Source organism: Empidonax traillii, unplaced genomic scaffold (assembly GCF_003031625.1).
Source record: "Empidonax traillii isolate 1590-97213 ecotype Southwest subspecies unplaced genomic scaffold, ASM303162v1 scaffold635:size371671, whole genome shotgun sequence".
Lineage (NCBI taxonomy): Eukaryota > Metazoa > Chordata > Aves > Passeriformes > Tyrannidae > Empidonax > Empidonax traillii.
The window spans coordinates 1-25,283 of NW_020955828.1; the positions used below are offsets into that span (position 1 = coordinate 1).

The 25,283-nt window shown below is 41.1% G+C and overlaps 1 protein-coding gene across 1 annotated transcript in view; it reads left to right on the forward strand.

Moving 5' to 3' along the window:
• Positions 1-3,027: 3,027 nt before the first annotated feature.
• LOC114065287 (transmembrane protease serine 11E-like) overlaps positions 3,028-25,283 on the forward strand; it is a gene marked incomplete at its 5' end in the record, with an annotated part of 30,579 nt that continues 8,323 nt past the window's right edge. The window contains 4 exons of the mRNA XM_027899058.1: positions 3,028-3,149; positions 3,860-3,978; positions 16,775-16,842; positions 20,037-20,200. Of these exons, the coding sequence (XP_027754859.1) occupies positions 3,028-3,149; positions 3,860-3,978; positions 16,775-16,842; positions 20,037-20,200 (473 nt within the window). The remainder of the gene's footprint in view (positions 3,150-3,859; positions 3,979-16,774; positions 16,843-20,036; positions 20,201-25,283) is intronic.

Consider the following 25,283-nt stretch of genomic DNA (forward strand, 5'->3'; position numbering starts at 1 on the left):
TACTCCCTGTTCCCTCTCTTGGAGGCAGACAGTTCCAAAGGAGTTAACAAGAATTGCTAGACTGTTGATCTGAGAAAATAAATACCCACTGTTGAAATTTATCAGCTCTCTGCAGAGTATTCAAGCCCTGACAGGTCATCACATGGATTGAAGATGTTTCAGTTCTGGCATGGTTACTTCTCTTATATGTACTGAATCCTTGTAAGTAATGTTCAGTTTTACTCAGTGCAACATGTCACATACAATAATTAATGTTTGAGGAATGATCCTCAGGAGTTACAGCAAAGCAGCAATAAAGTTCAAAGTTAAAAGGAATGGAAAAGCATCAGTTCAATGATATTTATGGGTTTGTCTCACGGATATCTTTGAAAACCTGGATTTGAAATCCTCCTGACCTGAAGCATGTCTATTCAAATGGGGAACCATCCAGATGGTACAGCCTAATCAAGGATATTTTGCTTGAAAATATCTTGTGTTTTTAAAACCAAATTTTGTTTTTAAAAGAAATTAGGAGTGGAGAATAAAATTTAACAGGTGTTCCATTTTTATATGTAAAAGGAAGGAGGAAAGTTTATTCAGACAAAACAAAAAGAAAAAAGACATCCAAGCCCCTAACAACAGTAACACCCCCTCCCCATTAAGTGACTTTTTAAGATGTTTTTATCAAACAACTGCTTGTTTGAAGAAATTCAGTTTAGAAGCTGGTGCTGAGACCCCTCTGCACCTCTTTGAAATGATGCTCCCAAACAGGTTTCATGAATTAAGTGAAAGTCACACGTATGAGTAAAATTACACATGTGAATAACTGTTGTGGACTGAGGTTTCTCTTTGACCAATGATAACGTGGAACTTGAAAGAGGAAATAAAGAGGAGGAGTTTCAAAAAAATGTTACACTATGTAAAAAAGAATGCTGAAAAGGTTTCAAATTCATAGTGCTCTATTTAACTGTGTCCCAGTCATGTTACTTCTGGTCTGAAACTGCTGTTTCACTGATATGATAGGCACTAATTTCTTCAGGCTCACCTACTGCGGTGCAGAGGTGGCATTCAGCCTTTCAAATGGGCTTCTCCAACCCAACATTTTGGTTTGGGGCTATGCCAGGATCATTATAGCTGAAAGACCTTCTGAGTGTTTTCCTTCTGTGCAGCTTAATCAAGACAACTGCCTTTTAAATGACATTATCTACAGGAATACAAGAGTAGGTTGTCTTAAGCTAAAAGCAATTTTTGTGGTTGCTTTGTTGGCTTTTCCTGTAAATTAGTCTCACTTCAAACATAGTAGACACATTTGCATAGCATATAAGCCATGCAAAAGACTATTAGCTACAGTGGTAGGGGAAAAAAAAAACACAACAACCCATAAAACAACAAATGCACAAAAAAACAAATGCATGAAAAATTAAATTTGGATTCACCACTGACTTTATGGTTTCACCTAAAAGCTACTACTTAGAAATATTCTTATTAATGAGGTAAGTCCTGACTACTTATTTTTACTCTTGCTTACTTTTAATTTCTCCAGTTAAAGTTTTAAGGCAACTTCCATACAGTAGTCTGAGAAGTAATTTTGGAGCTGCTCTACTCTGGACTCTTAACAGGACTATTTATTTTGCTTTTTTGTTTGTTTGTTTTTGTTCTGCAATGGATTCACAGATGCATTTTGAATCAAACTCGATGAGAGGTTAATAGGTGTTTTACAGGGTAGCAGGAGGGAAGGAAACACTAGATAGGAGAAGCAGAACAAGTCTCAACAGATCTGAGTGACAAATTATTATTCCCATTTTCATTCAATCAAATTATATTCATGAAATTCAATCATGATATTTTGCCTGTTTTCCAGGCCAAAGTAATAAGGCTGTAACTGTAAGGCATTGCAATGGAATTAGAATGAAATATCAGGACCTGCTTCAGTATTTATGTACTGTGCACACTGTGCTTGCTGCCTCTTTCCTGCACATGGTTGCAGTGGTTGCTTGCAATTATTTCAACTTATTTTACTGTATTTAAACTTACGAGATGTGTGTTCTGGGAGTGAGCTATGTGTACTTTGTATGTGGGAACTCACTGAGGCGTCTTGCAGCCTCAGGAGAAGATTCCTGCAGCCTGCTTTCCTAGGGTAGGCTATACTTTACCCTGAATGTTTAATCATTCTGGAATGAAGAACTCTTTACCAAAAATTGTTGCTTCCTATTCTGGGTTTTTTTGTAATGGTTGATAATAAGTAGAAAAATGTCTTTAAAGGATCTTCAGGTGTCTTTGAGTTTATAGACAAAGGCAGAATTTGCCATAACAACTTTTTTGAGGTAGTTTTTGTTTAACTATAGTACTGACTGTCCACTGACTTTCCTTGAGTTAATTCGGATTATCACCTGTAATTAAAAACACAGCAGAGAGAAGTATCTGGCGAGGTTTCCTACCTGTGTCTGCTCCCATGCCCTTGCCCTTCCTTGTCATTCTATCACTTCAGCAAATACTGCTTAAAGTAGTGTTTTCTTTTTGCTTTTAGATTCAATCTAAGGAAAACAGGAAACACAGGCTGGCCCTCTGAAATCTCTTCAAAGCTCTGCTTTGGAGGCTGAGATGGATTGAGTAGCTTGAACACTGTATAGACATGCACTATACAAATCATGGGGTGTTTTTAACCAAATGCTGTATGAAAGTTCACCTAGCTGAAAAATAAGTTTCATTCTTGTATATTTATAGTTGGGAGTCACATAAGAATCTAAGTGGGGCTCCTATTTAATTTGGCCCTAACAATAAAAAAAACAAACCCTCAAACCTGTCTGTGTTCTTTGACTTCTAGCACATCCCAACATCTATTTCAAAATAGTCTTGAGTCACGGTTTCATTTTCAAGGGTGTTGGATGAGAAGTCAATTAATATTGCTTGGAAGAATCAACTGATGTTGACTCATCAAGGGAGAAGACTTTAGCATCCTGGGTTTTTTTTGGGGGGAGGGGGTGCCTTGTTAAGTAGAAAAGAATATCTTATTAATCTTCTCGCTTTGTTGTTCCTAATTTTCCCCAGGATTCGTCAGCCAGCTATTAAAATAAGGCATCTTGAGCCCCGGAAAATTGCTCTAATTGTTATTGGAACGGCAGTGGCAGCAGCTATCACCATTGGTATCCTAGTTTATTTTCTGGCATATGGTAAGTTTTACATAATGTATCACTGTTCCTACGCTTAGCGCATTTCCTTTGTGCCTGTTGTGCTGCAAGTTTTCACCGATCTGCCTAAAGCTCACTTGCGGAAAAAACACTGGCTTCTCCAGAGCATTCTTTCTTTCCTCGTTTAGCATCTTTGCAGATTTCTTAGGAACATTTCCTGCTGTGAAGGGTGGTTTAGGGCTGTGGTTTCTGTTGGCTTTCACTTGCTTTCACTTGTTTCACATTTTTCTCATGATCTACTTCTGCAATGAAGTCAACACATAAGTCTTCTGGTCTCCCTTATCTGAGGGACAAACAGAGCTTTCTGCTGCATGTCTGTCTCTGGTGTTCTGCTGTTCCCTTTCCCTGATCACCAGCAGCTGCCTGTCAGGGCTTGGTGTTGAATTGGCAGGCCAGGAAGGAAGGTAAATGAGCAGGAAGATGGAGCTTGTGATCCTGTGTGAGCCCCTACTGTTGGTTGGCCACAAGTGTAACTGTTGAGGAAACTGGGCTTTGATCACCTAACTCAACTGAGGGCTTGCTCCTGGGCTCCTAGCTTTTGGAAGTTTTTGGAAGTATTTGAATGGGTTGGATACAGGTAAAGACTCATCTGCTCCCTACATGTCTGGATATCAGTCAGCCCCAGGTGTTTTTCTAAAGTTCATTCATCTTGGTGCTTCGAGTACTGCCTGTTCCTCTTCTTTCCCTTACAGATCAGAAGCTGTTCTATTACAGTGCCAATGTAAAACTCACCAACATCCGGTACACTAATGAATTTTCCAGACAGTCCTCAGGAAGGTTTAGAGACCTGAGCGAGAGGGTTGACAGACTGGTAAGTTTGGACCGTTGTGCCTTTCCACGAAGGACTGTGTGATAGTACAACAGTCATTCATGAGAACAGCATTCTCTTAGACCGCAGGGGTCTGGTGAACCGCAGGGGTCTGGCTGAGCAGAATGGGTAGCATGAGAGTTGTGATCACACCTGGCAGACCAGGCACTTTCCCCTCTGCATGTTCTAGGGCGTCACCTCTCTCTATCCCTGCAGTGGTGAAGTAGATATTGACAATAATACCAGCTTCCTCCTATATCACTGATCGCTTGTGCGTGTTCTCTTTCCCTGCCCTGAGCCTGACTTTGTGATTTATGTCCCATTGTCTCTAAGGAAAGCATTCTTTTACACCCTCTCCTTTACGGGGTGGGGAACTCTACATGTTGGGATGTGACTCCATGTTGAGAAAACAACACACAAGCTCTTTTCCTGCACCTTTGGTATGTTTTGTTGGGAAACCCTCCCACAAACAGCAGAGGCTGCTGAGTGGCTCTCAGTCATACTGTAGCTATGGAAATAAATAGACGCATCGCAATTTCCTTTCTTGTTTTCTCTTTGAGACACTACCCCACAGATGCTAATTACAGAGTTCATCTCTATACAACAATAAACATGCGATTGTGCTTGTATCTTTTTGTGTTTCACTCATCAGAATCTGATGCATATCTCTTACCTCCCTTTTGGCAACCATGCACAGATACCCAGTTCATAGGACGATCGATGCTTTGCTTCCCACTATCATTTAATTTAGGGCCATGTCATCTGTCCAAAACAAAATGTGAGCTGTGGTGTTCATTGCTCTGCAAAAGTAGGGCTATCATCTCTGCACAGATCCACTGCTGAGGGTCTCAGAGATCTTAGTTATTCTCTTCTCTGTATGCATTTGTTTTCTTTCTGCCCTGTTTGCCCACTGGGGAACGTACCATATTTCTCAAGATGAGCTTCTGGTGCGTATTTGCATGTATAGAGTCTTACACAAGCTGTCTTCACCTAGGTGCTACTGCTTTACAACTATTACCTAATAATTGCAGGCTTTTAACCATATGATATAGGACCTTGGAGAGGGAATGTTCTCCCTGACCAAGAAGACATTTTGTGTTGCTTAGGTGGAAGGAAGACAAGGATTGGAAAGAAATCTGGGGAATAACGCTTCACTGAGTATAGTTTCTCCCACCTCATTCCCTCATCATTTTTTAAAACATGTGGCTCCTTTGGCAAAGAAACACTTATTTTAGCTAAGAAGTTCTTTCGGACAGTATCCAATGCAGTCAGATTTCCTCTGAACATGGCTATCAATTTAGATGCTTGAATGGAAGCCAGTGCTTTAGAAACCCTGTCTCCTCTCTCGGTGTTGAGCAGTTCCGACAGTAGTAACAGTAAATACCAATGCTGGATGAGCAGTGAAAACCATTATTTCAGAGCATGTTAATCGTATCTGATAAGTAACAACATAACAAACATACACAGAGCTGTGTTGCCTTTTCTTCATTCCTGTGACTTAATTCTTAAGAGCTGTCTTTAATTCAGCCATTAAATTCTACGTTCCTCTCTCAAATTTTATCGATTCTTCGCTCTAATTTTAGGTCAGCTTATATAAATGGTCCCTGGCATAATCTTTGACTTTTTGTGATTTTTAGCCTCAGGTGTTCCATCTAACAAGGATTTGTGAGATTGACAATTGTCCGTAATCTTATTGAAAGCAACTCTATATAGTAAGGAAACAGTATATTCCTTGTAAGTCTGATTTTATAATAGCAAAACTCACCTTGTGGTGATAAAAATCAAAGCAATCTTTCCAGACATATCCTCTTGATTTCTTGTCTCAGAACATCTGCATTTTTATTTTCCACATTTTTACACTGTCTCTTTAATAGAGGAGGAGCCAGTGAAGTTCTTTATCACATTTTCTGATTTGTCTGGATTTACCAAAACCCTTTGTAGCCCTTCCGTGGCTGGTGTCAGGGTTCGGATGTCCAAGCCATTGTCATAGTATTAAGGATACCTTAAGCTCACGTTGTGAAACAGTGAGTCAATGAAGATAAATGCAATGTCTTTCTCAACACCTGGTGCAAAGTGAACAGAAGTGAATCATCTCTGATAATCAGAAGCATTCAAATTACTTGAATTAGTGCAACTCCCTGACAAGTGCTGCCTTCTCCAATCCCTTTCCTGATGAAGCCTCCTTCATTTGTCTCCAGAACAACCCTGAAAGGAGCTCTTTTCAGAGTTGATGTTTCACCAGGAAAAATGTGTTTGTTTCCATAGGGAAGTTTACCATGCCTTCCTTGGGATTGGCAGGAAAGATCTTGGTGTTTGCTTTGGTTTCCAGATTTGAATAGTAACACCCATTGTGTGAACAACATTCCTGACTCTTATCTCATTGAAGGTGGGAGGGAATGCAGCCAGATCATGCCAGAGAGCTGATGCAGCTGGTACACCAGTCAACATCTCAGGACTGACTGGAAAGTCTGGAAAATGTCTTCTGGGGTGGAGCTGGGGGGACTGAGGAACAGATGATGAAAGGTCTTTGCTCCTTGAGTGGCTTCCTGCAAGTGGCTGTGAGAGTTTTCTTTGTGTTCTCCTGAAAGAGCAGACCTGATTGAATGCCACTGGGGAAAGAGATATTCCAGCGCTCCAGAGTCTCCTTGTTTTTCTAGTTGGACCAGTCCTTCTTCCCTTGCCAAGCTAAAGTGCCAGACTGTCCCCTCTTACACTGGTTAAAAAAGGTACAGTCACAGCCTTATGACTCCTTTGACAAGGAGCCTCTATTTTATATGGGCTCACTTATTGTACAGCTGATCTGCACAACTTTTACCCACTAGTTTTCTCTAGCTCCTGCACCAGACTTGGATTTTTTTTTTCCTTTTCCCATAAAATGTATTCATTCTTTTGGATTTCCCAAGAATTCCTTGGAGACCCTAAGTACTCTCTTGCAAAGAACATCCTGGGGGGAGATTTTCAAGGCCCTGCTTGAAGCTTTGCTTCTTCAGCCTCTCTGGCATGCCAAAGTGTGGTAGGAGCTGAGACAGCCAGATAGACCTGGGTGACCTGGATGATCTCAGTTGCCTACTCTGGGCAGCTGCAGTAACTGCCCTGTGTGCAGGAAAAAGGGTGAAGGGGCGTTGTGTCCAGTGGGGAAAGTCATCTTTGACTCCAAGGGAAGGAGGTGTGCAATCAGGAGAGCTTGAAATGAGTACACCATCAAGCCCATCTCAATGGGAATTGTCTCAGCTGAGGGCTGGCAAGTTTCTAGCTGTGAGAGAGGAGGATACCAAACAATCACAGCATGTGACCCCGTCAGTGCATTTCTGGTTGCTCAACAGAAATAGACACCAGCCTTTACCCTGCCCACCAGGGGTTTGTAAATGCACCTGTTGGGTCTCTTTTGCCACTACAGTAACTTTCTGATACTTTCTCCTGGAAGCTGTGGGCTTTCTCCTCTTCAGTGACAGTTTATGCAACCCTTCTCCTTTCCCAGGCACTGAATATCTCCCTGTCTCCTTCTCTGTCCAGAGCTGTTCCCAGCCCTGCTGTCAGGCTGCTTCTCCCTGCCTATTCCATGTGTCTGTGTCAAATCTTGTGTCAGACACTTTACCCTTCCCAGCTTTTGGGGATATGCCCTGTCTGTTATCCCCTATTGCTCCTGCTCCCATGTGATGGTAAGCCAGGCTGGAGCTGGGCGGGTGGATGTTCCTCAGGTATGAGTGCAGTGTGGCTCCCTCCTTGGCTAGCTGGGTGGCTGGGGGAGAGGTGAGGAGTTTGTCTTCCCTTCTTGAGTGCCTTGAGCCACTAAATGGACAGGCATGGATTTCCCCTGTTGTGTCATAATCCACAAGGCACCTGGGCTATCCTTTCCTTCAATCATCTGAAACCAACACAGAACTAGCTGGCTGGATCAGGGTAGAGTGGCTGGGGATTATATTAAAATGATACCTGGATACTTTCCCTGGGAAAATACTGCCTATTCAAATATTTCTATTGAATTTATGGAATTTCATCAAGTAATTCTCACCTCAGGACTCAATATTGTGCGTCAGGATAACTCTTCTAGAAACAGACATCTTGCTTCATTGACATTAAGTGACAAGTGAGTCTTCTGCGTCTTTAAGTATAGATGTTAGAGGAAAGTTTTTAATGAATACAGCTCTTGAAGTTTGTCCTGTCTGATAGAGCTGAATTAGTGTGGGCTTAATCAGAAATAATGTCTCTACTAGGTATTGCAGAGACACTTGTGATAACACAGGAAAATGCTGCAGAACAGTCCTGATGACTTTTGGTCAGCCTGTTCTTGGTCAGTTGAAGGGCTCACTGCCAAGTCCCTGTACCAGAACTGGTGAGGAGGAAGGCAGTTTTCTCCCTTGGCAGATGATGATTTTAGAGGTTACTAACACACTTCTCTCACTACAGATGGGGTGGAGAAGAAACAGCAGAGCAGGCAGGTGCCGTGCACCTCCCTCCCCACATCCCACTCCAGTTCTTTGTGCTGCAGTGGGGGTGAGGATCCCAAGGATTGTCAGGTGCAGCATTTGGTACTCAGTTTTCTGCAGCTCTGCACTGTCCCTGCTGCTTTGTGGTTCACAAAGAAGGCTTGTCAGCTGAATCCAATGCCTCTGTTTAGCTGCCCTCAGGGCTACCACCTCAAAAGACACCAGTGGGGAGCAATGGGAGCTCATTTTGTCTTCTGCATCTTCAGTGGTGCAGATTCTCATCTGATTCAGCACAATTTAGTTATGACCAAGGAACAGTTTGCCAGCCCCTTGGCACTGATAGCTCCTCTGTGCAGACAGGGAACTGAGTTGGAGAGATAGCTGAAAGCCCAAATCCACCCAGCCACTTCAGCATTTGGGAAGAGATCCCCAGAGATAAACAAAATTTTTTCAAGTGCCTATGGGTAATCAGGAAAGGACCTGCTTTGTTTCTTTGGCATGCTTGGATTTTATTTACCCTCATCATAGTACTTGAGTTGCTTTGTGTTTGTTCTCTCTGAACTCCCATATAGACATCTATGCTTCCATCAAAAATATAGCTTTAACATCTGATAGCCTTGTGTGGTGGAAGAGTTAGCCTTCAACCGGATGCTTGTATCAGAAAGACTCTCTGCTTTATACCCAGGGATAAGCTTGCAGTCATCCCAATGTTGGGAAATATCTTGTATCATGTGAGTTGTGAACAGCTTACTGTCACATCTGCAGGGCTACAGGGTCAGTCAAGGTCCTGGCTAGGGTTTCCATCTGAGCTGAACTCGAAGCCTAGCTGAAAAAGCCAACAACACCAGTGAGTGAGCAGATGGGACTGTTTTATGGTGGCACTTGACCTTTTCGGGTCAGACATGCCTCAAGTTGGCTGGGGAGCAGAAGTGTGTGTGTATTTGGGAGAGAGAGGGAAGTGCAACCTAAATTCCTTCAGAGCCAAGAGCTAGCTGCAAATCTGCCTGAAACTGTGCATGAGCTGTGTTTGTCACACCTTCCATGTGGGTGTTAAGGTAAAGCTCAGAAGCCTGTTCCTTGCTCTATCAGTGCCTTGAGGTCCTTGGGCTGGAGGAGATCCCCAAGGCAGTGTTTTTAAAATACTCCTGAAGACTATTTGCTCTGGGAGACCAGACTGTGAGGACTATTTTAGTGATGATAACTAAACATGCCCCAAGAAACGGGAGTAAGCTGAAGTTCAAGGGAGTCTAACATGACTCTCATTTTTACAGTAAATGGAAAAGTACAAATAACTGCAGGCATCACAAAGCTTCACTTGCTGTGTGTGCTATTTCCCAAAAAAACACTTATTTTCCCCTCTCATCCCCTGAAACAAAAGAAAATTTAACATAAATTGGCCAGATCACAGAAATTATGATATCTGCAGCAGCCAGGTCTTTCCAAAGACTTTTCTGTCCTGCAGCACCCACACCGAACTGAGTAAGAATGTTCCTGGTTGTAATAAATTTCAAGAGAGATATGGTAGTGTTTTCAGATAAGGATCCCAAAATCTAAAACCTAAGTTCTTATTTAAACCCAAGCATTCTCAGGCTCTGTATGTGCTCCCTCAAGTACTTACTTAGTATTGATATGAGGTGTAAAGAACTGAACTTTTATTGAAAGATTTTCTTGTACATCACCAAAAGCAATTTTATTTACAAATGCATTTATAGTACAAAAGCCAGAATAATAAGGCTTTTTAAATGAAGCATTTTTGGGATTCTTATATAAGAGTCTCCATTTTCTCCTATTCTGAAAAACTATTGTAAAATGGAAAAAAAATCTTTTATCTATGTAAAAAAAATACATTTAAGGAACATTTTGAGAGAAAAAAAACTAAAATAAATGTAGGGCATTTGACGACTTCTGCTTTATAAGCTTCATTTTAAGGCAGTGGTTCTCACAAATAGGAAGCCTTGTCCTTGGACTATCATGATACAATCGGGGTGCCCTCTATGGGTGACTGGAGCTAGAAACAGTACAGAAAGGATTTTCCATGGTAATTCAGCCAACTGGGAAAAAGTGGCAATGGATCAGTGGCCAAGATGACAAACTGATGACTTGTTTATTTATCTCTGGAATTAGAGGTTGACAGCACACTTGACAGTCAGTATGTATATATACAGGTGTGGCCTTAAAGAGATAGGTGAAGTGCTGTACACTGAGAGAGGAAATAACTCACAGAAAACACCTGCAGCTCAATTGTGATGCTTTTTTCAGAAATTCCTATTGAAATTAAAAGAAGAAAAAGACCACTGGCATATATATATATATATACTGCATTGATTTAATAACAGAGATGTTTTCTTGCTTTAAATTACATTTCCAGTTTTTCCTGTATCCACGGGTCACAGTAGCACAGGGAATGCAAAAAAAATTGAGGAAAATATGAAGCATTTTCAAATGCTGGTGTGAGTTGATGCAGTGTAGTGCACGAAGCTGTAGCTTAGTGTTTTTCATCACCTGTAATATCTCAGACTGTTGGTGTGCTCCACCTAAATTGCATGAATTGACAGGATGAATGGTTAGTTATCAAAAATGGGACTAACATCCAACTTTTTCTCCCACTTAAATTCAGCGATCCTTCAACTTATTTGATTCTTTCACTTATTAATGAAATACAATTTTCTCAAATAATAGCCATGCTAACTGATTGTTCTTTTTCGTTTTGTTTTCTTTGTTCATCAAAGCAGAAGTTCTGATAAGCATATACAAATCCAGGAAAATCATAAACCAACCCACTGCCAATGAATAAGTAACTCTAATTCAGTTCCAGTGTGTGTCATGAAAATCTAAAAAATGTGCACAAGGAAAATGGATGTGAACCTGAGCTGGAAAAGGAATTCAAAATGATGTAAAGGGCAGCTATTGATAGTGTGTGTGATTAAGGGTAGAACCTTATCTTAATTATATATCCACAATCCAGAATTACTGCATTGTTTGCAGGTAATTATATCAATGAAGTGATTCAAGATGTGAACTGCTGATCAAAATCTGGCTGGTCTAGGGAGAACCTGGTGCTGCTCAGAACCTGGTATTGTCAAAAGTGAGAATCCAAATTCAGTACTGAAGTTGTGTGGTTGATGGTATCTGGGCACTTGCAAGCTGAATACACCACCAATGATCTTTCTTAGATTTCCAAAAACTATTCTTTTCCTAAGAGGCATTTGCTCTTGTATTTCAGCTCCTTACCTCTAAGTATTGCTTAAAAAGACTCAGAGGGCAAAAAGTAATTTTCGTGGGAAAAGCGTACTATTTGGTGGGGAGGGGGAACAAAACACAGAGCCCTTCTCTGGGTATTGGCACAGGTGATTTTCTCTCCAAACTTGCATTTCTCTCCAAAAGCTGGAAAAAAATCTCCTCTCTAAGTGGACAAAATTTCAATAGTGTGAAAGTTTTAGGAAGCTAATTATGGATAATTGAAAGCAGGGAGTAAGAATGGGAATACTTAGGTGACCTTAATTCCAGCTGTCACTAATACACCTGGCTATAATGAAACACTCATGTCATTACATGCCTTTGAAATTGGTTGCACTAGGCATAAGCATGGTACTTTAAATCCTGACGTTAATGCCATGTATTAGTCCTCTTAATTTCTTTTATCCGAAAGACCAATCTTTTTAGGAACTACTGTACAGGACAATTATTCCTCTTTTGCAGCTGACACCTCCAGGAACCATCCAGCTGAGCACCTCAGTGCACTCAGGCTGTGCTTACTCACCCCTCAACTTCAGGAGCCCGGTCAGCTTAAACCCTGTGAGGAGTTTGTGATACCATTTGCAGATGTTTGGGGTCACACAGCTCTCACCTGCTGTGACACATGCTGTCTTTGTGAATGTGTGGTTTCTGACAGGAAAGTTTCTGATCTTCTGTTTTGCTGGAGGAACATGGACTGTTAAACTCACCCTCCTTCAGGTCCATTTTTTTCACCTTGGGCGAGGACTGTGGCTGTTGGGCTGTTGTGTAGTAATTGATATCTCCGTTTCCAAGGATAATGCGACATCCACATCCTGGTTTGGGACAGTGCCAGGTTCTTTTTTTTTTTTTTTGCTGACCCTGTCATTCTTTCTCCTCACGTCCTTCCTCAACCCTTTAGTTGAAATCAGAGCAGGAAAAATATCAGGTTCTCAAGGGAGCTGCTACTGGAGTTATATTATGGGCAGCTCTGGGGGTCTCAGCAGGTTACTCTGTAAACTGGGGAGAGTCACTGAAGCAAGTGGTATGTTCCAATTATTATTTACAGTCAGAGACCTTTAAAAATCACTAATAATGGGCTTTACATCCTAAGTAGCTAGTGAAGTAAGAGGAAGAATGTAGTATGATAGCTGTTGAAGGACTTAATTGGCAGCAGGCAAAAACGCAATACTACTGAGCAACAAGACGATTTGTGCTCCCAAACCTACTGGATGCTTTTGAGCACCCCATGGAAGTAATTCAGTGGGTTCAGCAAATACTTCAGGGGAAAGTTCTCTCAATCTAGATTCAAGAAAACTTCTTGGTAAATCCTGTTACCCTGAGTGCAGTGGCAGAGCAGTGTGAGGTGGGAGAAAGCAAGGGCTTGACACAGCTCACCTTGCTGGATACCTTCTAGACCCAGCTACACATCCGGGCAAGCCCAGCTCATGTCAGTTCCATACTACACCAGAGCAACGGGATCCCTGTCATGTGACCTACTTCCAGAGCTTAGGGGGTTTTTTGAGTCCCAGGGACACAGGGCATATTGAGTGACTCCGAAATCACAAATATTAGGAGAGTAGGTTACTCACAGGCCTCAGAGGGTTAGGCATGGTGCAACACAGGAAAAAGTGCATAGTGATAAGATCTGGAGTTATTCAAGACGGGATAGGAAAAGAAGGCTTGTTCATCAAGGTATAAAGCAACTTATGGCTGCAAGGAGAAAGGAAGAATTTCTTTTGTGGTTAGGTTTGTACAGGTGGGAATTTTTTGCCCTTACCGCATCTTTGGTACTAGCCACTATTAGTTACTGTATTGGATGGGCCAGCATTCAGGAGTGAAGTACAGTTTGTCTTAAAAAATCATACTGCACAGAGAGAAGTTTAGCAAAAAGGATAGAGGATATGAAATTAAACTGAGGAAATACCAGATGTCATTAAGCTAAACTAGCTAGCAAACATTAGCTTAAAGAAAATCTTGTTTGGACAAATGCTAAAATAAAAGCTGTCAGGAAAATGCTGCTCACTTGAAAGGAACAGGACTTGGCACTTGGTTAAGAATGCTCATAGACCTTGCCCGCAGCAGCAGCAGCTGTCACCACTGAGTTGTTGCTAGACAAGGAACAGGAAAACAAATGAGATGCACTTAATCAGTGGTGAATTTAAGGGATCTGGTCATGCTAGTGTTACTTTTGACTGTTGTAATCAAATCAAAATCTTTAAAATGAGTGTGCATGCTTCTGTCAAGCAGGACCGGGTCCCACCTCATTACTTGACAAAGTTCTAGTTGCTTTGGCATCCAGGATTGTGACTCAAGCTGAAAAGAAAGCTATAAGGAGGCTGGAGAGAAATGTTTGGCAGAAGATGAAGAGTAAAAACCTGATATAGAACATTAATCTTTGAAAGCTGCTATCTGAAGTCACACTCCTACATTTTTTCCTCTTGTATAAATTCTGTATGGATATAAAGATTACTCTTAATAATTCAGCTACCAAAATCATTGTTGAAAGAAAGAAGAAATTTGGGTCATATTTTTCAAAAAATTCATCAGCAGGTGAGACAGGTTCCACAGTGCAGAGGTTTGGCTAGACTTCCTCTCCTGATAAGATACAGCAGATCACAAAAGTGAAAAACGCTAGGTCAAGTTTGAAGGTGTTAAAGACTCTGAAAGGCTCACTGAAAACAAAAAAACCTCTCCAGTTCTTTCTTTATCTGCTGGTGACGTAGTACTAGGGTAGCTCTTAAGGACGAGAAAGCTAGTGACAAGTGGGAAAAGTGTCTACTTTCTCAATCAGACATGAAAGCATGAAAGAGAATGAAAGTAACACAAATCTAGTAATTTTGGTATCATTTTAAATCGTATACTTCCTGTTCCCTCCACAGAACTAACTACCATTTATTTTGGATTTAATTTTCTGAAAACAGTGTCTGTTGCAGATAGTTCAGTTGCATTTGGACTCCCTAGATCCTTTTTGTAAAAAGCACTGTGTGGAGCTGTGTTTTGTCAGATGTCACTGGAGGTCTTTGTCTCCTGCAACACGAGGTGTTCCTCATCAGACTGTCTGGAACATCCTGGATGTGGTCCAGGTTGAGGAGAAAAGGAGAAAGCTAGACATGTTGGGAATACAAAAAACACAGTCACAGTGAGCTGCTTAGGATTTAACAAAGGCACACAAGAGAATGGGTGACAGAAATAAGGATCCCTGCATCTGCTGTAGAAATGCAGATGGAAAGTTTAGGAAAAACACTTGCCATCCGAGACAGGACAGGTACCTTGAAAACACAGTTGTCAGGAGGAGGTAAAGGATTTGGGAATGTCATACTGAGTTAACTCTCCCTTGCAAGGGATTGTGAACTCTTGCCCTCTTCAGTTCCAAGCTGAAAGTCACTCTGCTTTCGCTTTACTTGTTAGCAATGTAGGTGTACCTCAGCCCAGCTCAGGGCTCTCTTTGATTGCCAAGCACTCTGCAAAGAAGTCCCTGTCCCCTGAGATCTCAAAAGTTCTCAGAGGCAGTGCAGTCAAAGACAGCACATGCCACTGCGTGCCACAAAGCTGGCAGTGCTGCTTAGCTACATGCTTCTGCTTACACAGTCATCAGTGAAGCAGTTAACACTGTGACAGGAACGATAAGCAAATGTTATAATTAAAAACAGCAAAGCAAAACAAACTCCCTTTTTTGCCTAATGGCAAATACTTCCAATAACCAAGGGGGATTGTGGTGGAACAGGCTGCAGAGTTACAGGAAATGAAACACTTTATTTCTAACTGTATGCCTCGTAAAGTGCAGTGGAAGCAGCTGGTGATTTGCAAAGCAACAGGATAAAGCACATTGTGCATATAAACAGTAGTTAGTTGCAGGTGATACATTTTTCCATAGAATTTTGTCTGTTCCAAATGCCAGAGTAATTTCAGATAACTGCCCATAACAGCAAGATAAAACATCAGCTCAATGTATGACAACTAAGAAATTTTCTTTTCTTTCCTTTCTAATGCATGCTTAAAATAACGTTTAAAAAATAAAATGAGCAGTTTTCATCTTGAAATTATTCTGCTTCAATATCACTGTGTAATGACATGAGGCTTCGTCTTATGACAGCCAAGGCTGGAAAAGAGGTGCTTTGTGTTCCTTGGGAGGAATCAACCCCACATCTCATGCTTACATGCTCGTTTCCATATCTGAAAGATTTCAACGTACTAGAAGTTTGAGAATCATTATTTTTTTTTCTTTCCTTTGGAAGACAGAACATCTTGAGACTTGGCTAAATTAGACTGCCTTATAGACTAAAAACTACAAAAAAAGACTACTTGCATGAAGTTGCAAAGCACTTCTATGTAGTTTTTCCTGTGATGCATTTGATGTTTACAGGATATGTTCAATTTACTGTGTCTCGCTGATAGGAGGAGTTGCTGCATAACTCACTAGTGACTTTGCTATTTCTCAATCCTTCAGTGATCCTGAGCCATTCCTGGCAGAATTTCATGCCATGTGATATCACACTGTGCTGTCTCAGTCTGATCACACAATCTCAAGATGACATTCAGCCTAAAGCAGGATGTGGTTAAGCAGGCACCATTAAAGATGTCATCTGGAGACTGATTCCTTACAACTCCTAGATTTCCAGTTTCTGATGAGAATTGCTTGACAATTCCTTCAGCGTGTGGAAGATCACAAGAGTGATAGGGGGATATAATTCGAGATCACTGGCAGCTTTGCTATAGACTTCTACAGAACCAAGGATAAATGTTGTATCAGGAAGGACCCCTATAAGAGACTCTGCAGAGCACAGCATACTCTGTCCTTTCTGTAGGCCATCTTTAGGAGGATCTGCTTTGGGAGACTGCAGCAGTGTGTCTCAAGGATATTTATATATTTCTCATTATGTCTGGGAGTGGATGAGGCAGCACTGTAGTGGCACACTGATGTAGTCATAGAACCTTTAGAAAAATTGGCTTGCTTTTTATAATGTGCTATAGGTAAAACGGGAGATGGTTAGGAAAGGTCTGTAACAAATGTTATCAAGAGGCTGGGCTGGATTACATTTCTTGCCTCTGTAAGCTGTTAGTTTGTAACTGAATAGTGTTTTCTGAATGCTCCTTCCAGCAATATGTCTGTTTCCCTCCTTTTTTTTTGTTATCTTATATTTTTCTTTTTTCAACAGATCGACAAGACATTTTACAATTCCATTTTAAGGAAAAAATACATCCGTTCACGCTTAATCAGAGTGAGGTATGTGAGATAATAATAAATGCAAGCAGCTGAGATAAAATGAAATTTACAACAAGCCTAGCTGAATCTGATTCAGTAAAGTGTATTGTGTGTAACTCCAGAGCATAATCCCTAATTGAGTATAATCTTGTTTTGAACCATGCCCTCTTTTGGATCTTGATGTGAAGATAAACTTCAGTCAATTCAAATTCTATATAAGTTTGTGTTCAGATCTTGAGCAAGCTTTAGCTAATAAAGCAAACATAACTAAAGCTATCTAAAAATAAAAAGCACTTTCAAAACTATTTCCTTCACTGTAATGCAGATGCCACTTCTAGTATTTCTGTTTTGCTGGGCTTGTCAAGTAAAATTGGGCTGTGCTGATTCAGAAGGTCCCACTTCTCATTGTGGCTTTAAGAATGGGCATAAGTAGCTGCCTGGGGAATAGCAGCAGCACAACAGACATTTGCTGATTGCAACAACTGCTCCTTGGTATGCTCCCTGCTTCCACATATTTACCACTTGGGATTTCTTGAAGTGGTTGAGCTTTGTTTAGCAGCCCTCGGTGTAGTTATTTTCCAAGGACTTGTCCACTGTCTCCTGGACTCTTTAAATCCATGCAACTCAGTCCTTTAGTAAGGACTTGTGAATCATTCAGTGATTCTTCGGATCATTCAATGGTCCCTAGTTCTTGTGCTGGAAGAGGTGACACCTCTCCCTGCAGTTAGTGATACTGGACACTCCCACCATATCCCTTCTCTCTCTTGTATCCCATAAGATCCACTCTTTTTTTTCAGTTAAAATTCCCATATTACTTAGCCATTCTTTGCAGGAACTGCCTGTTCTGTATCTCTTTCAGGTCTGCTGTTCCTGCTTTTTGAGATGAAGGAGTCAGACCTGTGGTTGGGATTATCATTGAGCAATGTGGGGCTTTTTTTCCTCTTTTACTCTTTGTTCAACTGCCAAAAGCTTAACTTTTAATTTGATTTTTTTACCATTGTTAGTGAATGCTGAAAATGACCTTTTTATAGAACTGTCTATTGTAATACTAAGGTCTTGTTCCCGAGTGACAGTGCCCATCACTTTGCACGTCAAACTTGAATGTCTTCACCATCACACGCTAAAGCTGTGTGATCTAAAGCTGTGTAGGCTAAGATCTAATAAGATCTAAAGATCTAATTCTTGTGAAAGTACTTCTCCTTGCTCTTACATGGTTTGTGACATCCTGCCTCTTCCTCTACCTTAGTTTAATCCCCAGTTACACACAAGTCATTATTTGAATGTAGCTTTAGGGGTATTTTTTGATACTAGAGTGTTGCAAGTGTAGACAGGGTGATTTAAGGATCTGAGAGGGCAATTTGCAGGGATAAGTAATATTTTTCATTACTTCTTGTTCCCAAGTACAGACTGAGGTCCTTGCTGTGATGTTTGCTGTGTTGGATGCAAGACTTGTATGCTCCAAAACTTGTTTGCTTTTTCATATATACGAGCTTAATGCCTCTTCTAGGGCTCAGACTGCAAGGTGTTTTGAACAGGGTCGTTGTTGTGAGTTTACTTGGGAAGTACTGTGCATATTTTTTTGGCTTGGTATAAATAATGCATTAGTAATAATGCCCACTGCTCACTGAGAAAGACAATACTAATCTGACTCGGTGTCTTTGGCTCTGGATCTTTGCTATATAATAAGTGATTCAAGGTGGGCTGTACTTACCTGAGGGTTTCGAGAGGCGTGGTGTGCTTGCAAGAGTTGATACGGTAATTCCAGTGTGGCATAGCACAGGAAGAGGAGTGGGGGGAGAGGTGAGGGAACACCTCAGAAATGCAGAGCAACACCCACAGTTGGATCAGATAATATCTGGAAAATAAATGGAGTGGCAATCATGTTGAAGTTGGCACAAATGGAAAAAACAGTCTGTTGGAAAGTTCGTGTATGACTACTCAGTCTCAATTAAGAGATCCTTGAGGCAAGGAGTCTGTCTTTCTGGTCAGCTACGAAACACTTGGCATGCTTTGGTGTGCTCATTAACACCTGGCCTTTTACTTCCCTTCACTGGCAATATTGGGAATGTCTGTTTCACACTCGTTTTAAAGATCATAGCCTGATCCCATGACTTCTATATAAGCTACCTGTCTTCTGCTTATACGTATTTTTCCTTTATATAATTACAAATTTCCAAGACTGTGAGATGTAACTGGGACATATCTTTTGCTTTCCTGTCTAAAGATAGAGCAACCTGCTTGTACCTTTCCCCCTGTATGAAGCAACTGTGATTTCACCTGTTGTGGCTTGTGTCATTGCTTCTTGGCTCAGGTGGGAGGAGGCACAGAAAAGAAGATTCTCGGTGCAAGCTCTTATCTTCTCTGTGTAATGACCAGGGATAAGCCATCTGCAACCACAGAGCAAGATTTACTCTGCCAGATTAGACACTTTGGTGTTTGTAGTCTAGCATTCTGTCTCTTGCAGTATCTGATGCTCTAAGGAAAAAGAAATACTACTACCAGGTGAATTCAACCTGTTAAAGATTTTCCTCCCTTTTCTTTCCTGTTATCTTACATAGAAACTGTGAAATTGTGTGTCTCGGTGTGGGTGCCATTTGGACTTTTCAGTGAGGTGTTAAGGGCCCCTTCTGGGGTCCGTCTCTTTGACTGTAATGAGTAGCTTGTGGGTACGCTGTCGAGTTTCATTTATTGTTGCACAACATGAGGTTATTAGGAACATTCTCCCAAGAGGTTGTAGTAGTGGAATTAGGCTGTGTGGTCTTTCCCCTTTGTTCAAGTACCTTTCCTATGATGATTGGAAATTTTTATTCTTTGTATGTACAGGGCCCTGGAAAAGTTGGTCTAGATAGCATTAATCATCTACCTGATGTTTCCAAAGTGCTGTGTATCCAGCTTTTCATTGCAATCAAATTGGTTCATTCCTTCCTGCTTGTGTCCCAAGCACGTAGTCAGTGACTGCTTTTTAGATTCCATTATAAAATGGGCCTGGCCATTTGTTCACAGAAAGCATCACATCTTCTTCTAGCCTATTGTGTGTTTGACCATTCAGCATTTGCTTGGATTTCTTTTGGAGGTTCCTTCTCTCAAAAATGTGCAAATGTTTGAAAACTTATATAATCCTTTATGTTACATTGCCATTGCTACCGGAGCTAAAATAAAAGCTAAGAAATGCAGAAATGAGCTGAAGGTAACCAGATTGTTTCGTTGGTTTGCAGCCCAGATACTGATGGCGTGATGGCGGAGGCTTTGCTCACATTCTGGTTCTCCGCCACGGATTCTAGAGAAGCCTTGCGGCAAAGAGTTCAAAGGATCTTACGGAGGGGACTGAAAAAATACACGGGGCCTCTGCGAATAAATGTCAGATCTTCCACCATCTCGAGTAAGTATTTTGCATCTCTCTTGAAGGTATTTATTGTCATTTTCTGATTGGTGTGACTTGATTTTTGATGATAGCTGTTACTGAGTCTGAGTAAGTCTTTCCTGCTAATTAAGTTAGAACAAAAACAGCAGCAATGTATAACCCTCCCCCCCCGCCCCCCCCCAGGTCTTTAAAAAATGTCTTAAATATGGGTAAATGGGAGCAGTTTTTTTGATTTTGCAGTACAACCTCAGTCCTCCTCCAAACATCAGTACCAACTTTATGCTACTATCATGGTAATGAATAGGAGCCTTACCACAGCACACAACAACATAAGCATGCTCCCTAGGTCTTTGCTTCTCTGAGGAGCCTAAAAGTGCAGGAAGTATAGTGGGGAAACAGTCAATGCCCAGAAAAAATAATATTTGGTGGGAGGACCAAAACCCTTGCAAATTCCCCAGGGTAAAGGGAAAGAAAGGGAAAATGTTCTTATCTGCTCGACTTCTAGGCTGGGAATTCTATCCCCTTATTTGCAAAGCAGAGCTGCATCTGCAGGACATGAAAATTAACTGCACTATCTTCTCCAATTCTGCTACAGAATTTTTGTGCAGGTGTAGACTCTTGTCTCTGCCTTGGCTTCAGTTATATGTAGTCAGTAATTTTTCTGGGTGTCAGACTTTTCAAGAATGAGTTGCTGGTTGTCAGAAAGGGTCAGATAGTTGCTCTATTTGTTTTTGCAGACCTGCTTACTCCAAAGTTCAAGGGTGACAGTACAGTATATAGGTTGGTACTTGCTGCTTGCTTTTCCACACCAGACTACTTAACTCAGAAGATATATGCAGAGGATAGACAACTATATTTAGAGAACAAGAAACCTGGGCCAGATTCCATGCTGGATGGATCCAGACTTCCTCCTACTCAGAAATAAGCAGGAGCAACTTCTTGTTCTGCCTCTTGGTGCTTGAACTGGGCACATTGCATTGTGGTAATGCAATGAAACTCAAATATGAGTTGTTACACACCTACTGTTTCTTGACGGGCCAACCAGTCTTCCTTACTGGCATGGCTTAGGATAATAGATGACATCCCTCCAGGCAAAGAATCACCATTTCCCTGCAGTGTTGTTTACATGCCAGTAGCTCCTGTTCAACGAAGTGCACATGTAATTTCTCCCAGATAGAAATAGTGCATGAGCATCAGAGAGATTCAAAAAGTTTTGGGTTTTTTTAGACAGTCAGGTCATGGGTTATTGAATTCTGAATCTTCAGTTTAATTTGGTGCCTTATATAAAGGATAAAATTGGAAGGAGTACAAAAATGCTCGTTAGAAAAGGACTGTGCTCTTATTGAGTCACCTGATTAGCAGCTTTTATTCAGTCTGGTGAATGTGGGAAGTGACTCAAAACTGTTTTACTTGACCTTGAACTGTGCCAGGGCTGTAGCACTAGCTAGTACCTAGTTAAAACATTTTCTGATATAATTGAATCACAAAGTTTTCATTAAATATTTAATGTCAGTAAAAGATGGCATCTCTGTGCTACTTTATCAAAGCTGCGTGATAAACTTTGCATTGCTTTTTTGGCTTTCCCAGCCTAACAATAAAACACTGACTACATAGGTCAGCTACTCACTACACTGTGCAACTGCTATGAGTGACACAAAGGAACATAAACAATACCTTGACATTCCTAAGAGACAACAATAAAAGGTTGTCAAAAAATTTTTTTGATCTTTTTTTGCTAACAGGATTTCAGCAGTGCTATGAGACTTTGGCAAGCTCCTGTTGGTGTTACCTTTTCAGAAAATCAGGTTGACTTAGGTGAAGGGTATAGAATGGAGAACTCCTGCGCTTTTAGAGGACATGCAGGTCTCAGTTTATAAAACTTGTATTATTCCTCACACCAGGGAGAAGTGACAATTTTCAACAGGTCCTAGAAGTCCTGTGAAGAATCTAGGTTTAACATTTCCTGCTTTTTTCTTCCGTCCTGAAATATCCTGTCCACCATTAGTATTTAAACCAAGGAAAGCTAAGAAGCCCTAGATTTTTTCCCTGCACTGCAGGCACCTTTTTAAGTCTTGCTTCACTGTACCTTTTTGCCAACTCTAACCCTTGTTTATCTTGAGGCAATCCCAGAACATTTTCATAATGACTTGTAAAAAATCATTAACCTGTCCATTGTAATCACCTTATCAAAAGATTCTGATTTAGGGGCCATGATGTAGCTCAGTTTAGCTAAGCATAGCTAACTAGTAAACAAATCCAGGTCAGGCACTTATTTACATTGCATGCTTGGGGGAGTTTGATAAAGGGAACCTCCTTAAGTCTTCCTTCCCTAAATTAATCACCTTGTTCAACACCATGTCTCAACCTGTGCTTCACTCAAAAGTATTTGCTTTGAGAATCAGCTCCAACAAACTCCTCTAAATTGGGTGCAACACTTGGGACCTTCAGCTGTAGTTTCAGCACACCACTACAACATTAAGTAATCTGTCAAATCAGGCAATGTTTTATGAGTTCTTTTTTTTTTTTCTTTTTCAAAAAGAGAGCTTTATCATACATAGGTGAAAAAAATAGCAAATGAGCAACACTTAAAGGAAAACAACACAATATTATCTCTGGTTTTTCTCTCACTAAACAGTAGATGGTCTTTACATAGAACTGCAAAACCACATTTCTATCGGGGTATCTTCAGATGTGTTACTACTGAAGTTCCATTTTCTTATTTAGCTAGACATCATAGTCCCCTGATCAAGGACAGAGTATGTCCAGACATTCCCTCTGGCTTTGATAGAAAATAGGAACTGATGGAATTCTCTGCACTTGTGTACAAACCCCATAGAAGGCCAAATATTTTTCAGTGAAGAATCAAGCAAACTAAGTCCTATTTTCTCTGAACAGCAGTACAAGGGCCATCAAAGTGAGATATCAAATTGTCAGATGACTTGGAAACACCCAGTTAGGACTTGCTCTTCCACTGGCACTGCAAGAAGGTGTTGCAGTTTGTGCTTAGTGAAGTTCTGGCAACAAAAAGATCTCCTACAAGGCTGCTGTATTTTCCCCAGGGTTTCTTGGTTAGAAGTAGAGTCACTTGACAGCCTGGATCCCTATGAAATAAAGCGTAGAGCAGCTTGCCAGACTATTTCCCTTTGTCAGGTAGGTTGCAAGTATCCCAAAACGTATTTTTGGGAATGTACTTCTGATGTCAGAAAGCAGCGGGTTGCAAGATCACTGGCACTGTCGAAAGTGAGTGGGAAGCATTCCCACCTGTTGCATAGCCAGGGATTTTGACCAAGAACAATGAGTCATGAATTGGTTTTGATCAACAAGTCACCTGTTATTGTTTCTATTTATCTGGAATCGGGGCTTGCTAAAGCTCCTAATAGCTACGAAGTACAGAACCTGGCAGACAGATTCTTGCTTCTTTACGAAGTCTTCTGTGGGAGACATGCAGATGAGTGTCTGACAGGGTTGATGAGGAACGTGTCATGTCAAATAACGTGTATAGCAGTCTGGATTTTTGCATTTTACCAGCCACTACAGCAACCTGGGGGGTGGAAGTGGACATGCATCTGTATGTTGAGAAGCAGTGGAGATCTGATATTCCTCCACTTTGATGCCTTTAGTTTGGCACAAGGTGGTACATTTCAGTAAGAGTCTAGAGAGGATGATTGAAATGGGAGGGACTGAAATGTATTTTAATATGAATATTTTGCTAGGACATGGATGTAATGAAGGAATTAAACAGAAAGTCATCCTGGCCTGACTTTCTCAGATGACCCAGATAGTTTAATTTAATTGATTTTCTAACTCAGATCTTGGTTTTCCCTTTCTTTACTGTGCCTACAGAATTGCAAGTGATTTGGGCTGCCCTTATTGTAGTGAGACCTTGACTGCAGCTGGGGCATGAATGTAGGTCAGGAAGAAAAATAATGCTAAAAAGCATACCAGTTTGGATTCATGCCACACAGGTGGCACATAGCAGACCCCTTCTTGGGCTGCAGGACAACTGGATGGAGTTGTAAGTATGCTGTGAGGTTGGACCTCTGTCTGCCACATGGACAGAACTAAGATGTGGTTGATGGGAGATGGTGGGGGAGTCATATATGTGAGGACAAGTCCAGTGAACATCAGTAGGGAGGGAATGGTTGGGTGACAGGGACAATTACAGGCACAGAGCATTTGTCTTGTCTCTACCAGGTTACTCTACCCTACTGAAGGAATGAGAATTGCATCACCTGTGTCTGAGCCATGTTTTGCTAGTTTTATAAGGGTGCCTAACTCTGGGGAGGTAATTTCTGTTGAGAGAGCAGTGATAATATCGGAAGGTTAGTGGAGAGACATTTTAGGATGTGTGCACTACGTAACCACACTGGAGCATGACTTTCCTGTTGATCCCAAAGCTCATGTTTTGCCATCTTTCAGGAAATTTCTGCAGTTCCTTTTTGGGTACAGTTTCTGGAACATAACTGAACTTGCTGCTCCCTGTTCTCACTCCCACTTCCCCCCAGTACTTCAGATCTTCGTAGTCTTCAATGCAATTAAAGAGCATTAGAGTAGAGCTATTATCCCCACCTCTGTCTAAACTGCAGGACAGATGTGCTCTGTGACAATTCCTCTCAGCTGCCCACGTCGGTGACCTACTGAAACTCACCAGGGATCCTTTTATTTGCCTGTATGCACTATTGTTACCCTACCTAACACTGAACTAGGTGAGCTCCCTGTTTACGATGCACCTGAGAATTTTGTAATTCTCTTTCCTTTTAAGGTAGTGGTTATTAAAATGTGGCAAAGAAAAGCAGGAAATACGATTCCTCTACTCCCTGGTGCATTTCATAAAGCTGTGCTTCAAATGCTGAAGCACATATGTTGAGGAGTAGAAAAGTTATTTACTTTTTTATGGTTATTAACCTTAAATAGTAACTGCAAGTCACTGTTCTCACTAGTCAGAAATTAAAAACTTAAGTGAGTTTAAGTGTGTTTTAGAGTTACTCTGTTTACTAAATATGGAAAATAACTGTAATAAAATCGCTACTCCAGTTGGAGAACAGAGCCCACTTCTGAAAGATGCAATCTCTAAACCGTATTTCAAAAGATTGCTGTGATT